This window comes from Ranitomeya imitator, chromosome 2 (genome assembly GCF_032444005.1).
Source record: "Ranitomeya imitator isolate aRanImi1 chromosome 2, aRanImi1.pri, whole genome shotgun sequence".
In the NCBI taxonomy this organism is placed as follows: domain Eukaryota; kingdom Metazoa; phylum Chordata; class Amphibia; order Anura; family Dendrobatidae; genus Ranitomeya; species Ranitomeya imitator.
The window spans coordinates 44,175,504-44,194,591 of NC_091283.1; the positions used below are offsets into that span (position 1 = coordinate 44,175,504).

Sequence of the window (19,088 nt, forward strand, 5' to 3'; positions counted from 1 at the left end):
ACGTTAAAGAGAGAATATTCAATTCATTAGGCACCACACTTACTTGACTCCAGCAGAAAAGCTAACAGCTGGGAAGAAGAGTCCATCCAAATTGAAGTTCTCGAACATACCCTGAACTGGGTGCCCATTGAAACGGAATGAGATGCTGGGAACTGTCAAGTCCAGACAACAGCTGACCACATCATCTGCGGCCAGCAAATGCTGATTGTGTGAGGCCACAGGTCGGCAAATTCGACCTAGGAAAATAAAGCATCATTCAGTCCAGTTGTCAAATCCTTTGCCAATTCCACCAGTTAACGAGTAAACTCTCCACAGTCCTGCACCACCCTATATCTTCTTCTCCTCTCTGTCCACCACCCGACCATACTCTAACCTACTCCATAATCTAAGACTGCCACGCTCATCTCTAAGTCTTCTCTCCATGCTGCATCAATTCTCTGGAACGTGCTACCAGAGGCAATCAGATTCTTGCCCACCATCCTCAGTTCTAAACCATCTCTAAAAATGCAAATAACCTTCATAACTCATTTGGCATCTTTACATGATTACTAGCCTTCATATAACCCTCCATCGTGCATTAGGTAAAGCAACAAATTTTGGTGTTTACCTGACCAAAGGTGAAGCCCATCAAATGCAAAGGAATACAGATCATCACCCACTCCGTTGGCTCCCCAGCCTTCGCCTGCACCAGGGTAAGGACTGTAGCCCTCAGTCAGTGCCCAGCCAACACGAAGATGAGTGGACTCAGCAGTTACAAAAGGCTCCACGTGATCCACAATGACTTCAAAATACCACTTTTTGAACTGTGTGGATCCTTCACAGGTTCCCAGGAAGACATTAGGTCTCATGCTGCAATATAAAAAGAAATTTGGCAATAATGCATACAGATCCTTAAGTATTAGAAAAAGAAAGCACACGTACAGTATGTAAACTACATACCTGGTGACATAGTTGACCATCCTGGTCTGAAGAAGAAGATCTCTTCGGGGAAGAAGGTTCTCAGTGATTAGATTCTGGTTGGATCTAACAGCTACTCCATTACACACACAGAGAGAGCAGAGGACATCCAGAACCTAGAGGTATGGAGAATGGACAAGTCAACAGGGCGGACTACCCAAATTGTTAACATGTATACTCATCGGTTGACAAGATTTACACTTACCTTGTGGTTTCGTCCATGTTTATCCAACAGAGAAATAATGGACTTGATATGGTTTTCCTTAATAATGTTCAAAACTTCAGGGCTTTCAATCAAGACGCAGTACAAAACTTCCAAAATCCCTGCAATATTAAATTATCTCCTGCTAAGATCCAATTCTCAGTAAATTGATGGTCTCAGAATTGCACCTTGGTGCTTCTTGGGCCAAGTGCAAAATCTGTATCTGATCTCACATCTTATGGGTTTAAAAGACCTATGGGGTTAAAAGACCTTTGGGCATCAAGTCATTAATGTGACTGTAATCTATGCACCCCCTGGTATTACACCCCTGGATTAATTCAAAGTATTTTTTTTTAGAATTTTTTTTACCTGAATGATGATATAAATATCCAACTGGTGCCGGTATGTTGGTAAATGTATGGGACGTCATCAATCTCACACTATACATTGGGTTGGGGTACTATAACGAGTCATTGGGCTTTCCTAGTAGGCTGAGCTGTAGTGTATTGCCCGTAAGAGGTCTACTAAAATATTTAGACGGGTGGCAAACTCAGGTGCATACGTAGACGCATGGGCAGCTGCAGTCACCCAGAATGAGGCACCATGGGAACTGTCAGGATTGTCATCTTTACCTGAGGAAGCTTCCAGTCGATCCAGTTTGCTGACCACCCAGTCCAAGTTACTGGAGAACAAGGCGCAGTTGGAACGGTTTCCTCTAATAAGTGCAGCTGAAGGACAAAAACAAGGACACGGTGAAAACGTAGTAGATCTACAAAGAAATAGTCAAAAGTTTACTGAGCCTCAATGATATAAAAGGAAGCAGTAGAAATAGAGAATATGTTCCAAGCCAAATATAGCAATAGAAGGAAGATAACCTTTTGGACTGGTAAGGACCATAGTTGAAGTCTCTGGGAGTGAAAAGTGGCCTGGAGGCAAAGTCCTGGATTTTATCGGACCATGGGTGTTGACAGTGGTCTAAAGACAGGGTCTAAGTGAAAGACTGCCCATAGTGTGTCTATGTGAAAATGACCCGGAGTGTGGTCTTAATTGACAATGCAGCTCTTGGAATTAATAGTAAAATACGTAAATAAGGGATCTACAAATTTATACAACTTTTAATGAAGGCAAAATCAAATTGGTAAAGTAGTTTCCAAAACTGGACCCACATTGATCTATTTGGAGAACCACATTGCCTGACAGATTTCTAGGAAAAACTATAATTTTCAGCTATAAAGCTATAATTTATGGTTTAGCCCCATAGGTTATGCGTATTAAGTGTATATACACGACACAGACAAAATTATAGAGACATCTCCTCATTACACCTTCAGGAGCTTTTATGACCTCCCATGCTAAATCCACCAGCATTGATATATAATTTTCCCCCTTTGCACCTATAGCAGATTCCAGTTCTCTAGGAAGACTTTCTACAAGATTTCGAAGGTGTGTGGGAATCTTTACTCATTCCCCCCAAAAAACTTTTCTGAGGTCAGACACTGATTGTGAATGAAGGGTAATGCTCACAATCTACAGGGTAGGCCATTTATATGGATACACCTGGGTGGGCCATGTCTATGGATACACCTAAATAAAATGGGAATGGTTGGTGGTATCAACTTCCTGTTTGTGACATATTAGTGTATGGGAGGGGGAAAGCTTTTCAAGATGGTTGGTGACCATGGCAGCCATTTTGAAGTAGGCCATTTTGGATCCAACTTTATAAATATCCCACCCAGGTGTATCCATATAAATGGCTCCCCTGTATATCCAAAAAGTGTTGGGTTGGGGTGAGGTCCAGGCTTTCTGGAGCCGATCATATTCTTCCACACCAAACTCCACTCAACCATGCTTTATGATACTCCATATGATGCATCTTTGCCTATTTAGGGTAGGACACAGCATTTATATTGCACTGTGGGAGATTATTGATTGATTAAGTGTCACTAGGACACATAGTATATGGTTATTGCCATCCCTGTTTGTGTCTTGTTACTCATGTGTCATTTTCCAATACCTTTTTTCAGGGGTAAGGAGCTGGATGCTATATACCGGGGAGAGGGGACGGATATTATACAATTGGGACGAGGGGTTGGATGTTATACACTGAGGGCGAGGGGCCAGATGTCATACTCCCGGGGGTGCAAGGGGCTTCAGGTGCTACTCCGGATTGCAATGAAGCTGGATTTTATAGGAAGGGCGTGAGGGGCCGGATGTTATACACAGGAGGTGAGGGGCTTAATGTAAAAAAGTTAGACTTAAGAATAATTATAGTATAAATCAAAGGGTATCTAGCTGTCACGATTCCTCCATGCATAGAGTGATTGTTTTTCTGTCCTATGGAAACTAGGTCATATTGAGTTGTCAGTGTTTTAATTGACAGCTTGGATGTCTAACCTTGTGATGGGTGTGCAAAGCTGTCGGTGCTTTGATTAACAGCTTGGCTCTCCAATCTGGGACTGGGAGGTGCAGGACTTTCTCCAGGTGTTCTCTGTTCTTGAGATTACCCAGTCTATTTAACTGAGCTGTCTGCCCCTGATCCCTCCCAGACATAGTTTGTGCCTCCTGGTGAGTGTTTGCCTGATTCTGTTGTTCTGAGTTCTGATCTTCCTCTGTTTAAACATTGAACAGTGTTCTGACTATCCCTTTTGTTTTGTCCTTTTGCCTTTATCCGCTATCTCCTGGTATTTTGACCCTGGACCGTGACCTGACTTACGCCTTTGTCTTTTCCCTTGATTTTTTGCTACTTACCTTGGAACATCTGACTTTTCTGCCTCAGGGTCTGCATCACACCAACTACTTTGCCACCACCATGAGCTAAGGTCTATAGGATGTAGCAATGTGCCAAAGCCTTTCCCCACCTCTTACATTACTGTACATACCTAGCAGTTCATAAAGTAGGTTCACTATCTCTTTCCAGGCTTCGCCAGCCTCCTCTCCAGCAAATTCTGCAAAGTGGGCAGCTGTGCTGTATACATTGAGACGGTCTATACAGTCCAAGACCAGGGAGATTATTCCCTGAAAAAGAAAGAAAAATAGATAAACAGTAAATCCACTGCAACAAATGGTGACCGGGTAACCGCATCCCTTGTAGCCATCTCCTTTCCTAACTTATGAGTGGTAGGCAGGAGAGGATACGAGGAGCGGATAACAGTGAAGAACCAGACTATACTCATCCTCTGATTATACCGTATATAAAACAGAGGGAAATTTTAAATGAAGACTATTTGGCCTCAGGTGAACACCCACCTCTTCTTGGAAGAGATTTTGACGGTTCTTGAGAGACCGTAGTTTGGTCTGCTTCTCCTCATGTTGCAATTCTTCCTCTGGGTGTTGGAAGTAGCCGATCAGATCTTGCAAGGTTAAAATAACCATATCGATAGGCAATGTCACTGGTTTAGAAGGCTTATTCTTTCCACTCAAACTGTCCAGACCCCTGGAAATAAAGAAGCGACATTGTGCAAAAAAATTTATATATATATAGATATATATAGATATATATACATCGTATACACATATACATACATATATATATACATATATATATATATATATATATACATATATATATATATATATATATATATATATATATATATATACACACACACACACTGCTTAACACTGAAATTGCAACACCAAGAAGGAAAGTCATGGAATTATGGAAATCACAAGATGAATGTTACTGTTCTGCAAATCATGGAAAATGGAAATATAATTTTTCAAAGCATCTTGACTTATTTAGTCTAGACGTCACGTGCAGAAATGCCTGCACTTACATCATCGGCTGCCATTGATGAGGCTATTTATGGTTGTTTGAGGAGGGTTCTGCCACGGTGACTGCACTTGGGCAAATCATCAAGATCCACTGCTGGCAGCTCCTGTGCAATTGATGAACAATATATTCCCAGATGTGCTTGATGGGAGACAGGTCAGGAGACGCTGCAGGCCATGATAGCAAAATTACTGTTATTGTGAACAGTTAAGCAAGTTGAAAATGAAATTATCTCTAAAAGACCTCAAGTTAAAGATGACACTAGTGATGAGCTAGCATTTTTGGATATTATGTTGTGTTATCCGAGTATCTCGGGTGTGCTCGAGTAATATGTTTGAGTCCCCTAACAAACAGGTAATCCCCTCATGCATTGCGGCTGTCTAACAGCCACAAGAAATGCAGCATCGGGGATGTGAACATATTACACGCCCAAGATACTTGGATAACACCTGAGAATATTCGGCTAACACAATGTCCTTGGAGATAACCCTTGGAAATTTGTGTGCTCAGATAACTTAGACCAATGTTTCAGACCTTAATTAGCTTGTTATGGTTATGGCTTCTCCACTATCATCTTTAGTAAATTTCATTGAGAGCTGCTCATTGGATTGCCTGAGAGGCAAACCAGAACCCCTGCTTGACTGCAAAAGACCTACAGAGAGATTTCGGAAACTCTGAACAGTAGAACAAAGTACAACTCCAGAGACACTTGTATAAATATGGCACTCACCAGAAGAAAACCTCTCCTGCATCCTCACCATAAAATTCAGCGTCAGAAGTATGCAATAGAACATCTAAACAAACCTGATGCATTTTGGAAACAAGTGTTGTGGACCGATGAAGTTAAAATAAAACCATTTGTCCACATTGATCAAAGGTATATGTGGGGAAAAGAGGCACAGAATTTCAGGAAAAGAACATCCCGTCAGCCATTAAGCATGTGGTGGTTCAATCATGCTTTGCGGTTGAGCTGCAGCTAAAGGCACGGGGAACATTTCACAGGTAGAAGGAAGAATGGATTCAATGAAATTTCAACAAATTCCTGACGCAAACATAACACCCTCTGTAAAAAAGCTGAAGGTGAAAAATGGATGGCTTCTACAAAGAGATAATGATACTAAACACAAGTCAAAATCCACAATAGACGACCTCAAAAGGTGCAAGATGAAGGTTTTACACTGGCCCTCAAAGTCCCCTGATCTGAACATCATTGAAAATCTGCAGCTAGACCTCAAAATATCTGCGTATGCAAGACGACCCAGGAAACTCACAGAACTGGAAGAATTCTCAAAGGAAGAATGGATGAAAATCCCTCAAACAAGAACTGAAAAACTCTTTTCTGGTTACAAAAAGCATTTACAAGCTGTGATACTTGCAAAAGGGGGTGCTACTAGGAACTAACCATGCAGGGTGCCCAAACTTTTGCGTCAGGACATTTTAAAATGCAGAAAATTACAATTTATTTTTTTTTGCCTAAAATACAAAGGAAATGTATCAACTTTAATTTTAGGCCTTTAAGCAACTTGAAGATGAAATTATCTCTTAAGTGTTCACAATAGCAGCAATGGGTGCCTAAACTTTTCATTCTTGGCGTTGCAATTTCTACAGAAAGCTGTCTGGAGAACATGGAGATCTATATACAACAATGGACTCACTTGATGAACACGTTAAACAGTCCGGCGGTGCTGTAGATCATTCTTGCAGCTTGGGACTCTTCCCTTTGGGAACGTGACAGGGACAAAGCGTCATCCATATGACCTTCTTGGTGCAAGATCGCCTTAAGGTGGCAATGAGAAAAAAAAAAGTATTTGGGAAGGAAAGTTGGCAATTAAAAAAAAAAGCAATGAAGAATCATTAACCACTCGAATTTGAAGAACCTTTTATAGTTAGGAAAGTTACCTTGCGTTTTACAGGACCCAGGCGCACCACTTTAGAATCGGCAGCACCATAAGTGAGCCACAGAGCGCTCTGGACGTGCTGGACGAAGCACATAGACTCTCCATATTTGATCTCGGCAGGTCCCATTCCTTCCACATCTCGCTTGGGTGCAACATCCAACTTTTCCTGTAGAAGTGTCATATAAAATATAAAGTCATTAGAAGTGATCATGCAGATTTATACAAGAAAAATCTCTCATCTTTCTTCCCTTCATGAGACTATGTTATCAGAAACGACCAATTGTTTAAATCATGTTTCCATGTTAGATGTACGGTATTTTTTTTGTAATTAAATGTTTGCTTCCTTTAATTCAGAAATCTTGCAAAAAAAGGTCACTAGGTCTAATACTAGACTCAGATGAAAGGATTAAAAGTTTCTTTCTTTATTGAAATGCACAACGCGTTTCGACGGAACAGCTCCGTCTTCATCCGGTGGCAGTATACAGAGAGTGGGCCGGAGTAAGTATATAAAGGAGCACCAACCAATGAGATTTAACCCCTTCATGACCGGGGGATTTTTCGTTTTTCCGTGTTCGTTTTTCGCTCCCCTCCTTCCCAGAGCCATAACTTTTTTATTTTTCTGTCAATTTGGCCATGTGAGGGCTTATTTTTTGCGGGACGAGTTGTACTTTTGAACGACATCATTGGTTTTAGCATGTCGTGTACTAGAAAACGGGAAAAAAATTCCAAGTGCGGTGAAATTGCAAAAAAAGTGCAATCCCACATTGGTTTTTTGTTTGGCTTTTTTGCTAGGTTCACTAAATGCTAAAACTGACCTGCCATTATGATTCTCCAGGTCATTACGAGTTCATAGACACCAAACATGACTAGGTTATTTTTTATCTAAGTGGTGAAAAAAAATTCCAAACTTTGCTAAAAAAAAAAAAAAAAAAAAAAATTGCGCCATTTTCCGATACTCGTAGCGTCTCCATTTATCATCATCTGGGGTCGGTTGAGGGCTTATTTTTTGCGTGCCGAGCTGGCGTTTTTAATGATACCATTTCGGTGCAGATACGTTCTTTTGATCGCCCTTTATTGCATTTTAATGCAATGTCGCGGCGACCAAAAAAACGTAATTCTGGCGTTTCTAATTTTTTTCCCGCTACGCTGTTTAGCGATCAGGTTAATACTTTTTTTTAATTGATAGATCGGGCGATTCTGAGCGCGGCGATACCAAATATGCGTAGATTTGATATTTTTTTTATTGATTTATTTTGATTGGGGCGAAAGGGGGGTGATTTAAACTTTTATGTTTTTTTTATTTTTTTCACATTTTTTTAAACTTTTTTTTTTAACTTTTGCCATGCTTCAATAGCCTCCATGAGAGGCTAGAAGCAGGCATAGCACGATCGGCTCTGCTACATAGCAGCGATCTGCTGATCGCTGCTATGTAGCAGAATTGCACGTGTGCTGTGAGCGCCGACCACAGGGTGGCGCTCACAGCGACGGGCAATCAGTAACCATAGAGGTCTCAAGGACCTCTATGGTTACAATTCTGAAGCATCGCCGACCCCCGATCATGTGACGGGGGTCGGCGATGACGTCATTTCCGGCCGCCCGGCCGGAAGCGGTAGTTAAATGCAGCTGTCTGCGTTTGACAGCGGCATTTAACTAGTTAATAGGTGCGGGCAGATCGCGATTCTGCCCGCGCCTATTACGGGCACATGTCAGCTGTTCAAAACAGCTGACATGTCCCGGCTTTGGTGCGGGCTCACCTCTGAGGCACCGGGCAGGAACTGCATCGGACCTTTCTCAATCAACATCTCCCCTGACCGCCAGCTTGGCGCTCCGCCTGTCTTCTCTGTATCTATCTAATACTAGACTCACACTTCCTTTTCCACACAGAATACTTTTCTTCAGTCTCATTATCATTACAGGCAGGATTACAATGACTGATAACACGTCTGTACACAGAAGACAACACTGGATGCACAATTCACAATAGGTGATGTCACAGCTCACCTCCTCCTCCTGTACAATGACTGATAACACCTCTATATACAGTAGATAGCACAGGATCCACCATTCACAATAGGTGATGTCACAGCTCACCTCCTCCTCCTCCTGTACAATGACTGATAACACCTCTATATACAGTAGATAATACAGGATCCACCATTCACAATAGGTGATGTCACATCTCACCTCCTCCTCCTGTACAATGACTGATAACACCTCTATATACAGTAGATAACACAGGATCCACCATTCACAATAGGTGATGTCACAGCTCACCTCCTCCTCATCCTGGACAATGACTGATGACACCTCTATATACAGTAGATAACACAGGATCCACCATTGGCAATAGGTGATATCACAGCTCACCTCCTCCTCCTGTACGATGACTGATAACACCTCTATATACAGGAGATAACACATAATCCACCATTCACAATAGGTGATATCACAGCTCACCTCCTCCTCCTGTACAATGACTGATAACACCTCTATATAAAGAAGATAACACAGGATCCACCATACACAATAGGTGATGTCACAGCTCACCTCCTCCTCCTCCTGTACAATGACTGATAACTCCTCTATATACAGTAGATAACACAGGATCCACCATACACAATAGGTGATGTCACAGCTCACCTCCTCTTGTACAATGAGTGATAACACCTCTATATACAGTAGATAACACAGGATCCACCATTCACAATAGGTGATGTCACAGCTCACCTCCTCCTCCTCCTGTACAATGACTGATAACTCCTCTATATACAGTAGATAACACAGGATCCACCATACACAATAGGTGATGTCACAGCTCACCTCCTCTTGTACAATGAGTGATAACACCTCTATATACAGTAGATAACACAGGATCCACCATTCACAATAGGTGATGTCACAGCTCACCTCCTCCTCATCCAGTACAATGACTGATAACACCTCTATATACAGTAGATAACACAGGATCCACCATTCACAATAGGTGATATCACAGCTCACCTCCTCCTCCTGTACAATGACTGATAACACCTCTATATACAGTAGATAATGCAGGATCCACCATTCACAATAGGTGATGTCACAGCTCAGCTCCTCCTCCTGTACAATGACTGATAACACCTCTATATACAGTAGATAACACAGGATCCACCATACACAATAGGTGATGTCACAGCTCACCTCCTCCTGTACAATGACTGATAACACCTCTATATACAGTAGATAACACAGGATCCACCATACACAATAGGTGATGTCACAGCTCACCTCCTCCTCCTGTACAATGACTGATAACACCTCTATACACAGCAGATAATACAGGATCCACCATTCACAATAGGTGATGTCACAGCTCACCTCCTCCTCCTCCTCCTGTACAATGACTGATAACTCCTCTATATACAGTAGATAACACAGGATCCACCATTCACAATAGGTGATGTCACAGCTCACCTCCTCCTGTACAATGACTGATTACACCTCTATATACAGTAGATAACACAGGATCCACCATACACAATAGGTGATGTCACAGCTCACCTCCTCCTCCTGTACAATGACGGATAACACCTCTATATACAGTAGATAACACAGGATCCACCATTCACAGTAGGTGATGTCACAGCTCACCTCCTCCCCCTGTACAATGACTGATAACCCCTCTATATACAGTAAATAACACAGGATCCACCATTCACAATAGGTGATGTCACAGCTCACCTCCTCCTCCTGTACAATGACTCATAACACCTCTATATACAGTAGATTACACAGGATCCACCATTCACAATAGGTGATGTCACAGCTCACCTCCTCCTCCTGTACAATGACGGATAACACCTCTATATACAGTAGATAACACAGGATCCACCATTCACAATAGGTGATGTCACAGCTCACCTCCTCCCCCTGTACAATGACTGATAACCCCTCTATATACAGTAAATAACACAGGATCCACCATTCACAATAGGTGATGTCACAGCTCACCTCCTCCTCCTGTACAATGACTGATAATACCTCTATATACAGTAGATAACACAGGATCCACCACTCAAAATAGGTGTTATCAGTCAATGTACAGGAGAGGGAGGAGGTGAGCTGTGATTTCACCTCTAAATAATGTAGATAAAACAGGATCCACCATTCACAACATATGATCACAGCTCACCCCCCGTCTCCACTTATAATAATCCTTGCTATCTTTTTCACAGATCAAAGCATGCCTTGAAAAGTTTCCTATAGAAGTCAATGAGCCAGAGCCAGTCTATTGCTGGCAGCAGGGTCTGAATTTAACTATATCCATTGCTCTTCTTATAGTTACAATTTTCAACAGGCCGACATTACCTTTGAAGCCCGGAAGCAGAACGCAGTAGCCTTGGTGTTGGCTTTCTCAGAATCTACCAGTAAAAGGCCCTTTTCTTCATCGCGGGCCAGGTATCTCCCTGTGGTCACATGACGCACCCGGAATGACTGTCCCCATCTCAAGTGGCTCCCGCTCCAACTGTAATCAGATGAGTCTTATGCAGATTTTCTAATTAGCATAATTTCACAATACCAAGCAAATGCCAGTCCTCCTGGGATAATCGACTATAAAAATCGAACATGCAAATTTACTTAACTGTTCTGTGATTATTTGTTTTAAAAATCCAGACGCTTCTGCATTGTAGGACTAAAATTAGCGGTTTTATAATTACCTAATTCTCAAAGGCTCGAGTCTCCACAAGGAGCGTGCATGGGAGCACACAGGCCCTCCCTCATAATGGGCTATCCTGGAGATGTGAGAAGGAACAGATGAGTAACTGGATCACTGAGCACATCCTGCTGTGTAAGATATATACAACCCCTGGCAAAAATGATGGAATCACCGGCCTTGGAGAATGTTCATTCAGTTGCTTAATTTTGAAGAAAAAAAGCAGATCACAGACATGGCACAGAACTACAGGCATTTCAAATGGCAACTTCCTGGCTTTAAGAATCACTAAAGGAAATCAAGAACAAAAAATGTTCTAGTCAGTAATGGTCCCTTTTTTTTAACCAATCATAGGGAAAAAATTATGGAATCACTCAATTCTGAGGAAAAAATTATGGAATCATGAAAACCAATCACAAAAAAACACTCCAAAACATCACCAGTATTTTGTTGCACCACCTCTGGCTTTTATAACAGCTTGCAGTCTCTGAGGCCTGGACTTAATGAGGGTCACACAGGACTCGTCATCAGTCTGGATCCATCTTTCTCTGATTGCTGTGGCCAGATCAGCTTTTCAGGTTGGATTCTTGTCATGGACCATTTTCTTCAACTTCCACCAAAGATTTTCAATTGGATTGAGATCCGGACTATTTGCCGGCCATGACATTGACCTTATGTGACTTTTTTTCAAGGAATGTTTTCACAGTTTTTGCTCTATGGCAGGATGCATTATCAGCTTGAAAAATGATTTCATCATCCCCAAACATCCTTTCAATTGACGGGATAAGAAAAGTGTCCAAAATATCAACATAAACTTATGCATTTATTGAAGATGGAATGACAGCCATCTCCCCAGTGCCTTTACCTGACATGCAGCCCAATTTCATCAATGACTGTGGAAATCTGCATGTTCTCTTCAGGCAGTCATCTTTATAAATCTCATTGGAACGGCACCAAACAAGAGTTCCAGCATCATCACCTTGCCCAATGCAGATTCGCGATTCATCACTGAATATGTCTTTCATCCAGTCATCCACAGTCCACGATTGCTCTTCCTTAGCCCATTGTAACCTTGTTTTTTTCTGTTTAGGTGTTAATGATGGCTTTTGTTTAGCTTTTCTGTATGTAAATCCCATTTCCTTTAGGCGGTTTCTTACAGTTTGGTCACAGACGTTGATTCCAGTTTCCACCCATTCGTTCCTCATTTGTTTTGTTGTGCATTTCCTGTTTTGGAGACATATTGCTTTAAGTTTCCGGTCTTGAAGCTTTGATGTCTTCCTTGGTCTACCAGTATGTTTGCCTTTAACATCCTTCCCATGTTGTTTGTCTTTGTTCCAGATTTTAGACACACCTGACTGTGAACAACCAACATCTTTTGCAACATTGCATGATGATTTATCATCTTTTAAGAGTTTGATAATCCTCTACTTTGTTTCAATTGACATCTCTCGTGTTGGACCCATGATTCATGTCAGTCCACTTGGTGCAACAGCTCTCCAAGGTGTGATCACTCCTTTTCAGATGCAGACTAACAAGCAGATCTAATTTGATGCAGGTGTTATTTTTGGGTATGAAAATTGACAGGGTGATTCCATAATTTTTTCCTCAGAATTGAGTGATTCCATTATTTTTCCCCTCTGCTTGGTTAAGAAAAGTAACCATTACTGACTACCACATTTTTTGTTCTTGATTTCTTTTAGTGTTTCTTAAAGCCAGAAAGTTGCCATTTGAAATGACTTTTGTTTTGTGCCATGTCTGTGATCTGCTTTTTTTCTACAAAATTAAACAACTGAATGAACATCCTCCAAGGCAGGTGATTCCATAATTTTTGCCAGGTGTTTTAGAATATGACTTACCTACGCTGCTCCTCTCCTTGGTCTGTGGATGAAATGGTCAAACATTCATCCATATGACCATGGAACAAACGTAGAACATCTCCACCAGTTAGGAATCCTGGTAAAATATATATATATTAGTTACATCATATGTTTTCTACAATTAGATGCTATAGATTTTATGAAACTCCACTACAATGAAAATATATTGATTCTATGCTAAAAAAATCTAATAACCTACTTAAAATGGACTTAAAGTGGACTTTTCACTGAATATTTTAACTTAAACTGACTACCTTTTCCAATTGCCACTGAACCACTGATTCTGAAACAGTTTTTCTTTTTCTTCTGTGCCCCTCCATTTCAAAGTTATGCCCACTGGAAACAAAACTGGAAATGTCCCCTTCATCCACCTGAGCGTGTACCACAGAACTTCTATGTGGGCGTTTTCCTTCGCTCCTCTGACAATGACCAATCAAAACACAGCCACGCCCACAAAGAAGTTCTGTTGTACACACGTAGTTAGTTGAAGGGAAAATGTGCATCTTTATCTCTGAGGCACATAACTTGGGAACTGAGGGGCACAGAAAAAAAAGAAAAACTGTTGTAGAATCAGCGGACCAGCACAAATTGGAGGAGATGCTAACCTGAAATTTAAAAATTCTGGAAATGTCCCCTTTAAGTTTTATTTTTTACATCTTTATTTTTTATTTCGGCCTTTCGAAAGACTACAACTTTCTGTCAACATTGCTGTACAAGGGTTTGTTATTTTGCAGGACAAGTTGTGGTTTTGAATTACACTATTCACCTTACCAGTACTGAAAATTGGGGAAAAGATCCAAGGGGTATGAAATGGTGGGTCATGTTTTTACAGCGTGGCCTAGTAACATGATTCTTCAGGCCAGAACACATATGGTGATACCAAACATATATATATATATAATTTTATTTATTTTTTCTTTACAGACAAACGCTTGGTTTATATCACAATTTTCCAAACCCTGTAAATTTTTTATTTTTCTGTCGGCGAATATGTGTGAGGGGTTTCTACTTTCCTTGCTAAGCTATAATATTTAAAGGTAATATTTTTGGATAAATGCAATGTTTTGATCGTTGATTGTTCAACCCTCAAATTCCAATTTTTTAAGTTTAGCTCATCACAGCAATACGTTTCAGCAGCATTGTCATGCTTTCTTATCAAATTACTCTTGAGAAGCAAGGTTACATACCTTCAGCTATTTCACAACCAGAGGTTATTGGATTCATGTTCCATAGAGTCTGCATGAATGACGCGTCGACCTGAAGGTCTCCACTTGCTGTGGAAAGGTGCTATTGAAATGCGAAGAAATTAGGATGGATGAGCATGTCCTATAAATACTTAGATAAAATACAAATGTAGCGAATATGTGCCAACTGACATTAAAGAACACAGAACTTACCAAGTATCTCTCAGAGGATACACTGACTAGGATCAAATCATCACCTATTCGCACCTTCTCTCCTTCCGAACGCTGTTTGGATGCTGGATGAATGGTCCACCAACAAGCTTCCCCTATTTGTGGAAAACGGTAAGGCATTTAAAAATAAAGGTTAAAATGTTGGGCACAAAATGGAAAAGTTGAACTAGCACCACCAGTACACCAGCTACCATGATGGTCATCACAATACTAGATGTTTCTTTACAAGGTGAACACAACGGCTGGATCATACCTGAGGCATCTTCTTGAAGACCGACATCGAAAGCCAATTTATCAGTTAGAGACCGTGAAGTAGTCAGACAGCAGAGGTACTAATAGAAAAAGAATAAGAGTTAAACAATCGGCAGGGTCAACATTGGTTCAATAGTAAAGAGTTGGCCCGCCACAACATAGGAACGACTACTCAGAAGAAGAGCCTGGGAAGCCGCTGGTTGATAGGAACATTTTTCAGAGTTCTGGTCTGGTGACTACAGACTACCGATGTGGCGGCTGGACCACGGTCCTGCAAATTCAATTTTGCTCATCTCTACCTAATAATAGCCAAATGTCTCGAACGATCTGTCTTGGCAAATTATACTTGGTCATCTATATTGAAAAAAAGAAAAACTTAATCTTGAACTCAAAAAACTGCACCAAACTAAAATATCAAGTTCAAGATGAAATTTTATATCAAATGTGGCTAAAGTCAAAGCTAAAGAACTTACCATATCACTGTGACAGTGTCTCAGGAGAATGGCGTGACCATAAAGCAATGTCCTGTGTCCCCCACCTTGAGAAGACTTGACAGAGAAGAGAAATAAATCAAAATATCAAACATTTCCATACTTTCTTCATTTATATCCCACCATGTTTAGGTAATTCTTAGTTGGCCAAACCACCAAGTCTTGTTAACTAGCCTACATAATCATTCACATGGTGCATCACAGTTGCCTTCGAAATTTAGGAAGTGGCTGTAATGGTACAAGAATTGTACATGGTCATATTACATGCAAGTCAAAATATGTTGTGGGTTATAAAATGATGTAACAAAAAAAATCACAGGAATGTGGCTTCATCTCAAGGACAAACAAACCCAAACATATTCATAGAGCAATCCTCAATGTTCTCTCTTAGAAAGGTTAGAAGAAGAAACATGTCTTGGCATGCACCAAAAAACTATTGTAAACCATTTATTGATATTGGGTCTGAGAACATGGATGAGTATTGCTTCCTTAACCATGAAGTTAAGGTTGACTCGAAATGTACAAAAGATACACTCATTCATCCCTCCCTCCCACAAGCTGCCAAAATTCAAGGAATCCATTGTTTGCATTTCCAAGATCTTCAGGAACGTGGTGAACACCTGTTAGAATGGAGATATGGTTTGTACCATGCGGTGAAAGAAGGAAAGAGAAGGAATTATTATAAAAACAGGAGTCAATGGAAGAAAGAAGGTCTAGTCTTTGTGAGATCAGAAGAAGAAGACAAAATGAAAAAAGGACTTCTGCACACAGGCTGCAAAACAAGAAGACTGGCAGACAAAGGACTGGGGAATGAAAACCTGCTGGAACCATATCTCTCCATGGTTAGACACATTGGCCAAACCAATTAGGACAAGGCCTTAGACCTTTCTTCTTTAAAACAGGGCTAAATCAATTTTTAGGTCTATATGAACCGTATGATGTTACTTTTCTAGACATATTTGATATGAGTTTAGAATACTTTAGAGTTTATATGAGTTTAGAACTTACATAGAATGTAAGTCCACACCATAGAATGTAAGTCCGCAAGGACAGAGTCCTCTCCCCTCTGTATTAGTCTGTCACTGTAAACTGTCTCTGTATGTAACCCCTTTCTCATGTACAGCACCATGGAATTAATGGTCCTATATAAATAAATAATAATAATAATGAGTTTGACTAATTTCCTGTCGTACTGTTGAAGACAAAATTGGAAGGATGAAGTTCAAAAATGTTTTTCTATTTTTGGCAATACTAAATGACTAGAAGGAACATATTTTGCGTCGACTTGGTTGGGCTGGATTTAGTACCAAATGTTGGCAACATCCTTTAATTTTAATCAGCCACAAGATATCTAGAATTTCGTAAGGTATCTATATTCCAACCTTGGCCCAAATTTCTGCTGAATTAATAAACATTGCTCTTCAAGGTTCTAAGCAGATACACACGATGGGGACTGTTCTAATTCTGGAGAGGGTTTTAAGACAGCTGATGTGAAATATAAGTGGAAGGGAATTTAGAGAATGTGTATAAGAAGATCTTGGTGACAAAATCCCTCGTAAGGATTCTTTTAATTGAAAAGACCAGGGTCATTGTATGCCCATCAGGAAGCTAGAGGGATACAATTTATTACTGAACCAGGCATCATGAGACATTATAGCCAAGCACTAGGGACTTTTATGATTCAAGGAAAAGGTTTAATGCTTGGCAATGTCTTACAGGAATGAGGCGGAGTGATAGGGCTTCAGCAGGAATAAGGAAAGAATGGAATGTCACAGGAGGGCACAGAGCAAGGTCACAAAACATACCCATTTATCCAAATTGGGTGCCTAGCACGAAGACGAAAAGAGAAAGCCAAAACAAAACACAGAAGAAATTATGTCAGAGAGAGAGAGAGAGGTCTGTGAGGCAGCCATATTGAACCTGACACAACAGGGATGAGATCACAAGACATTTCTATCCTTCACTGTAGGAGGATAGTCAGTAAATGCTCAAAGTTTTTCCTAATGGCAAATATCATTTTCTGGAAAATTGGATGAATGAAGTGTTATGCTCTTAAGTTAGAACATGATGCCATAAATTTATTAGATGGTACCCTTCTACCTCGGCATATCTAGAGGGGCTTTTAGGATGAGTACTCAAAGGATGGTGCTCACAAGTGCCTAGGGCAGCAAACTAATCCATTGCCAAAGTAAATGTAATTCTGCTCTGTGAGGTCCCTATGCTACCTGTGAAGTGGCTCTGTGAGGTCCCCTATGCTACCTGTGAAGTGGAATCAATGATTTGGTCAGAGCCCTTCAAATTACTTTTTGATCTCATCAGATCCAAGAATTCGAAATTTAGGTAGAAGAATCTTATGGATTATTACCATGTACATGGGACATATCAGGATAAGCCTTACCTTGAAATTTGTATGATGTCAAACAATTGTCAAAAGTATGTACACCAAGTATAAACAATTATAGAGAAAACAATGACCATCTGGAAAGCAGAGTACATCAAAAATATAACCCAGACCCGGCTAGGAATAAAAGGTTAGGTATTATTAGAAAGAAAAAAACCTTCAGGAAGGAAGAACGAACATTATGAGCTTCAACAATCAAATAACGAAAAAACACAAAGTAGGTCACATACAAGATACACAAAAACAACAAAAATACTGACACAAAAAAGCAGAAGACAAACAATAATGAGTTCGTAGAATGTAAAGGACCCAGAAGAATGGATAATACCTCGTTTCCCATCTCCACCGTGTTTGCCAACATTTCCTGCAGAGCTCTAACAGACAGAGATTGCTCCAGAATAAAGCAGCAGATTGCAAGATCTGGAGGTTTGTTCTGGAAAAAGACAACAAAGAAATGTTAGAAGGACAGATCTCAGGATTCAGTGTGCAAACGGCAGCAGCACTGAGATATTACTTCATACCTGAGCATTGGAAGTTGATTCCAGGAAGCAAAGGCGGTTCCCAAAGCCTTCTGCTCCCATGCACATCTTGAGATTTTCTTTTCGGATTGTAGCGCTGCATTGTAAGACCACCACATCTTCCTGCAATAGAGATACATTATGAAAAGCCCACCAAAACACTTCAAAAGGTCTACTCTACGTTAGAAGCCCATCAAACTTGCCAACTCTCACATTGGATGGATAATCCCCAATCCAAAACCATCTCATCATATTAAGTCAACCTGAAGAAGGACTACTGTTGGTCCGAAACGAAGCAATGTCATGGAGATTTATTAATATTGATGCTCCATGCCTTAAATAAAAACTCTCTTTACAACTGTCTGGAGTTGGGTTCTGAGACAGTGAGGTCTCAATATTTTTGACAACTCTACTTATCCATTGTGACAAGTGTGACCTTTGGATATATATCTAAAATTGGATTATTGGAGTCCAAGATTTTTGACATGGGCTACAAAAATTTACTTCTCACACGTGGTTGCAATAAAATACTTCCAACACAACCGATCCTTATGAAAGATGGCTATAGGACCACAGTAGGAGGTGACAATGACAACTTAGGAAAGCTGATTG

General features: G+C 40.6%; 1 protein-coding gene across 10 annotated transcripts in view; it reads right to left on the reverse strand.

Annotated features, from left to right (window-relative positions):
- Positions 1-19,088, reverse strand: part of RYR1 (ryanodine receptor 1) — a 179,866-nt gene that overhangs the window by 104,246 nt on the left and 56,532 nt on the right. For 6 of the 10 annotated variants that reach the window (XM_069746587.1, XM_069746582.1, XM_069746583.1 and 3 more), the window contains exons 2-20: positions 18,480-18,599; positions 18,287-18,391; positions 17,363-17,383; positions 15,540-15,614; positions 15,068-15,146; positions 14,797-14,909; positions 14,587-14,686; positions 13,379-13,475; positions 11,527-11,601; positions 11,177-11,333; positions 6,831-6,995; positions 6,587-6,708; positions 4,406-4,592; positions 4,039-4,174; positions 1,792-1,887; positions 1,163-1,281; positions 940-1,073; positions 608-849; positions 44-236 (exon numbers count right to left, since the gene is read on the reverse strand). In XM_069746587.1, coding sequence (XP_069602688.1) covers positions 44-236; positions 608-849; positions 940-1,073; positions 1,163-1,281; positions 1,792-1,887; positions 4,039-4,174; positions 4,406-4,592; positions 6,587-6,708; positions 6,831-6,995; positions 11,177-11,333; positions 11,527-11,601; positions 13,379-13,475; positions 14,587-14,686; positions 14,797-14,909; positions 15,068-15,146; positions 15,540-15,614; positions 17,363-17,383; positions 18,287-18,391; positions 18,480-18,599 — 2,336 coding nt within the window. The remainder of the gene's footprint in view (positions 1-43; positions 237-607; positions 850-939; positions 1,074-1,162; positions 1,282-1,791; positions 1,888-4,038; positions 4,175-4,405; positions 4,593-6,586; positions 6,709-6,830; positions 6,996-11,176; positions 11,334-11,526; positions 11,602-13,378; positions 13,476-14,586; positions 14,687-14,796; positions 14,910-15,067; positions 15,147-15,539; positions 15,615-17,362; positions 17,384-18,286; positions 18,392-18,479; positions 18,600-19,088) is intronic. The other 4 variants (XM_069746585.1, XM_069746586.1, XM_069746584.1 and 1 more) reach the window with 1 other exon arrangement.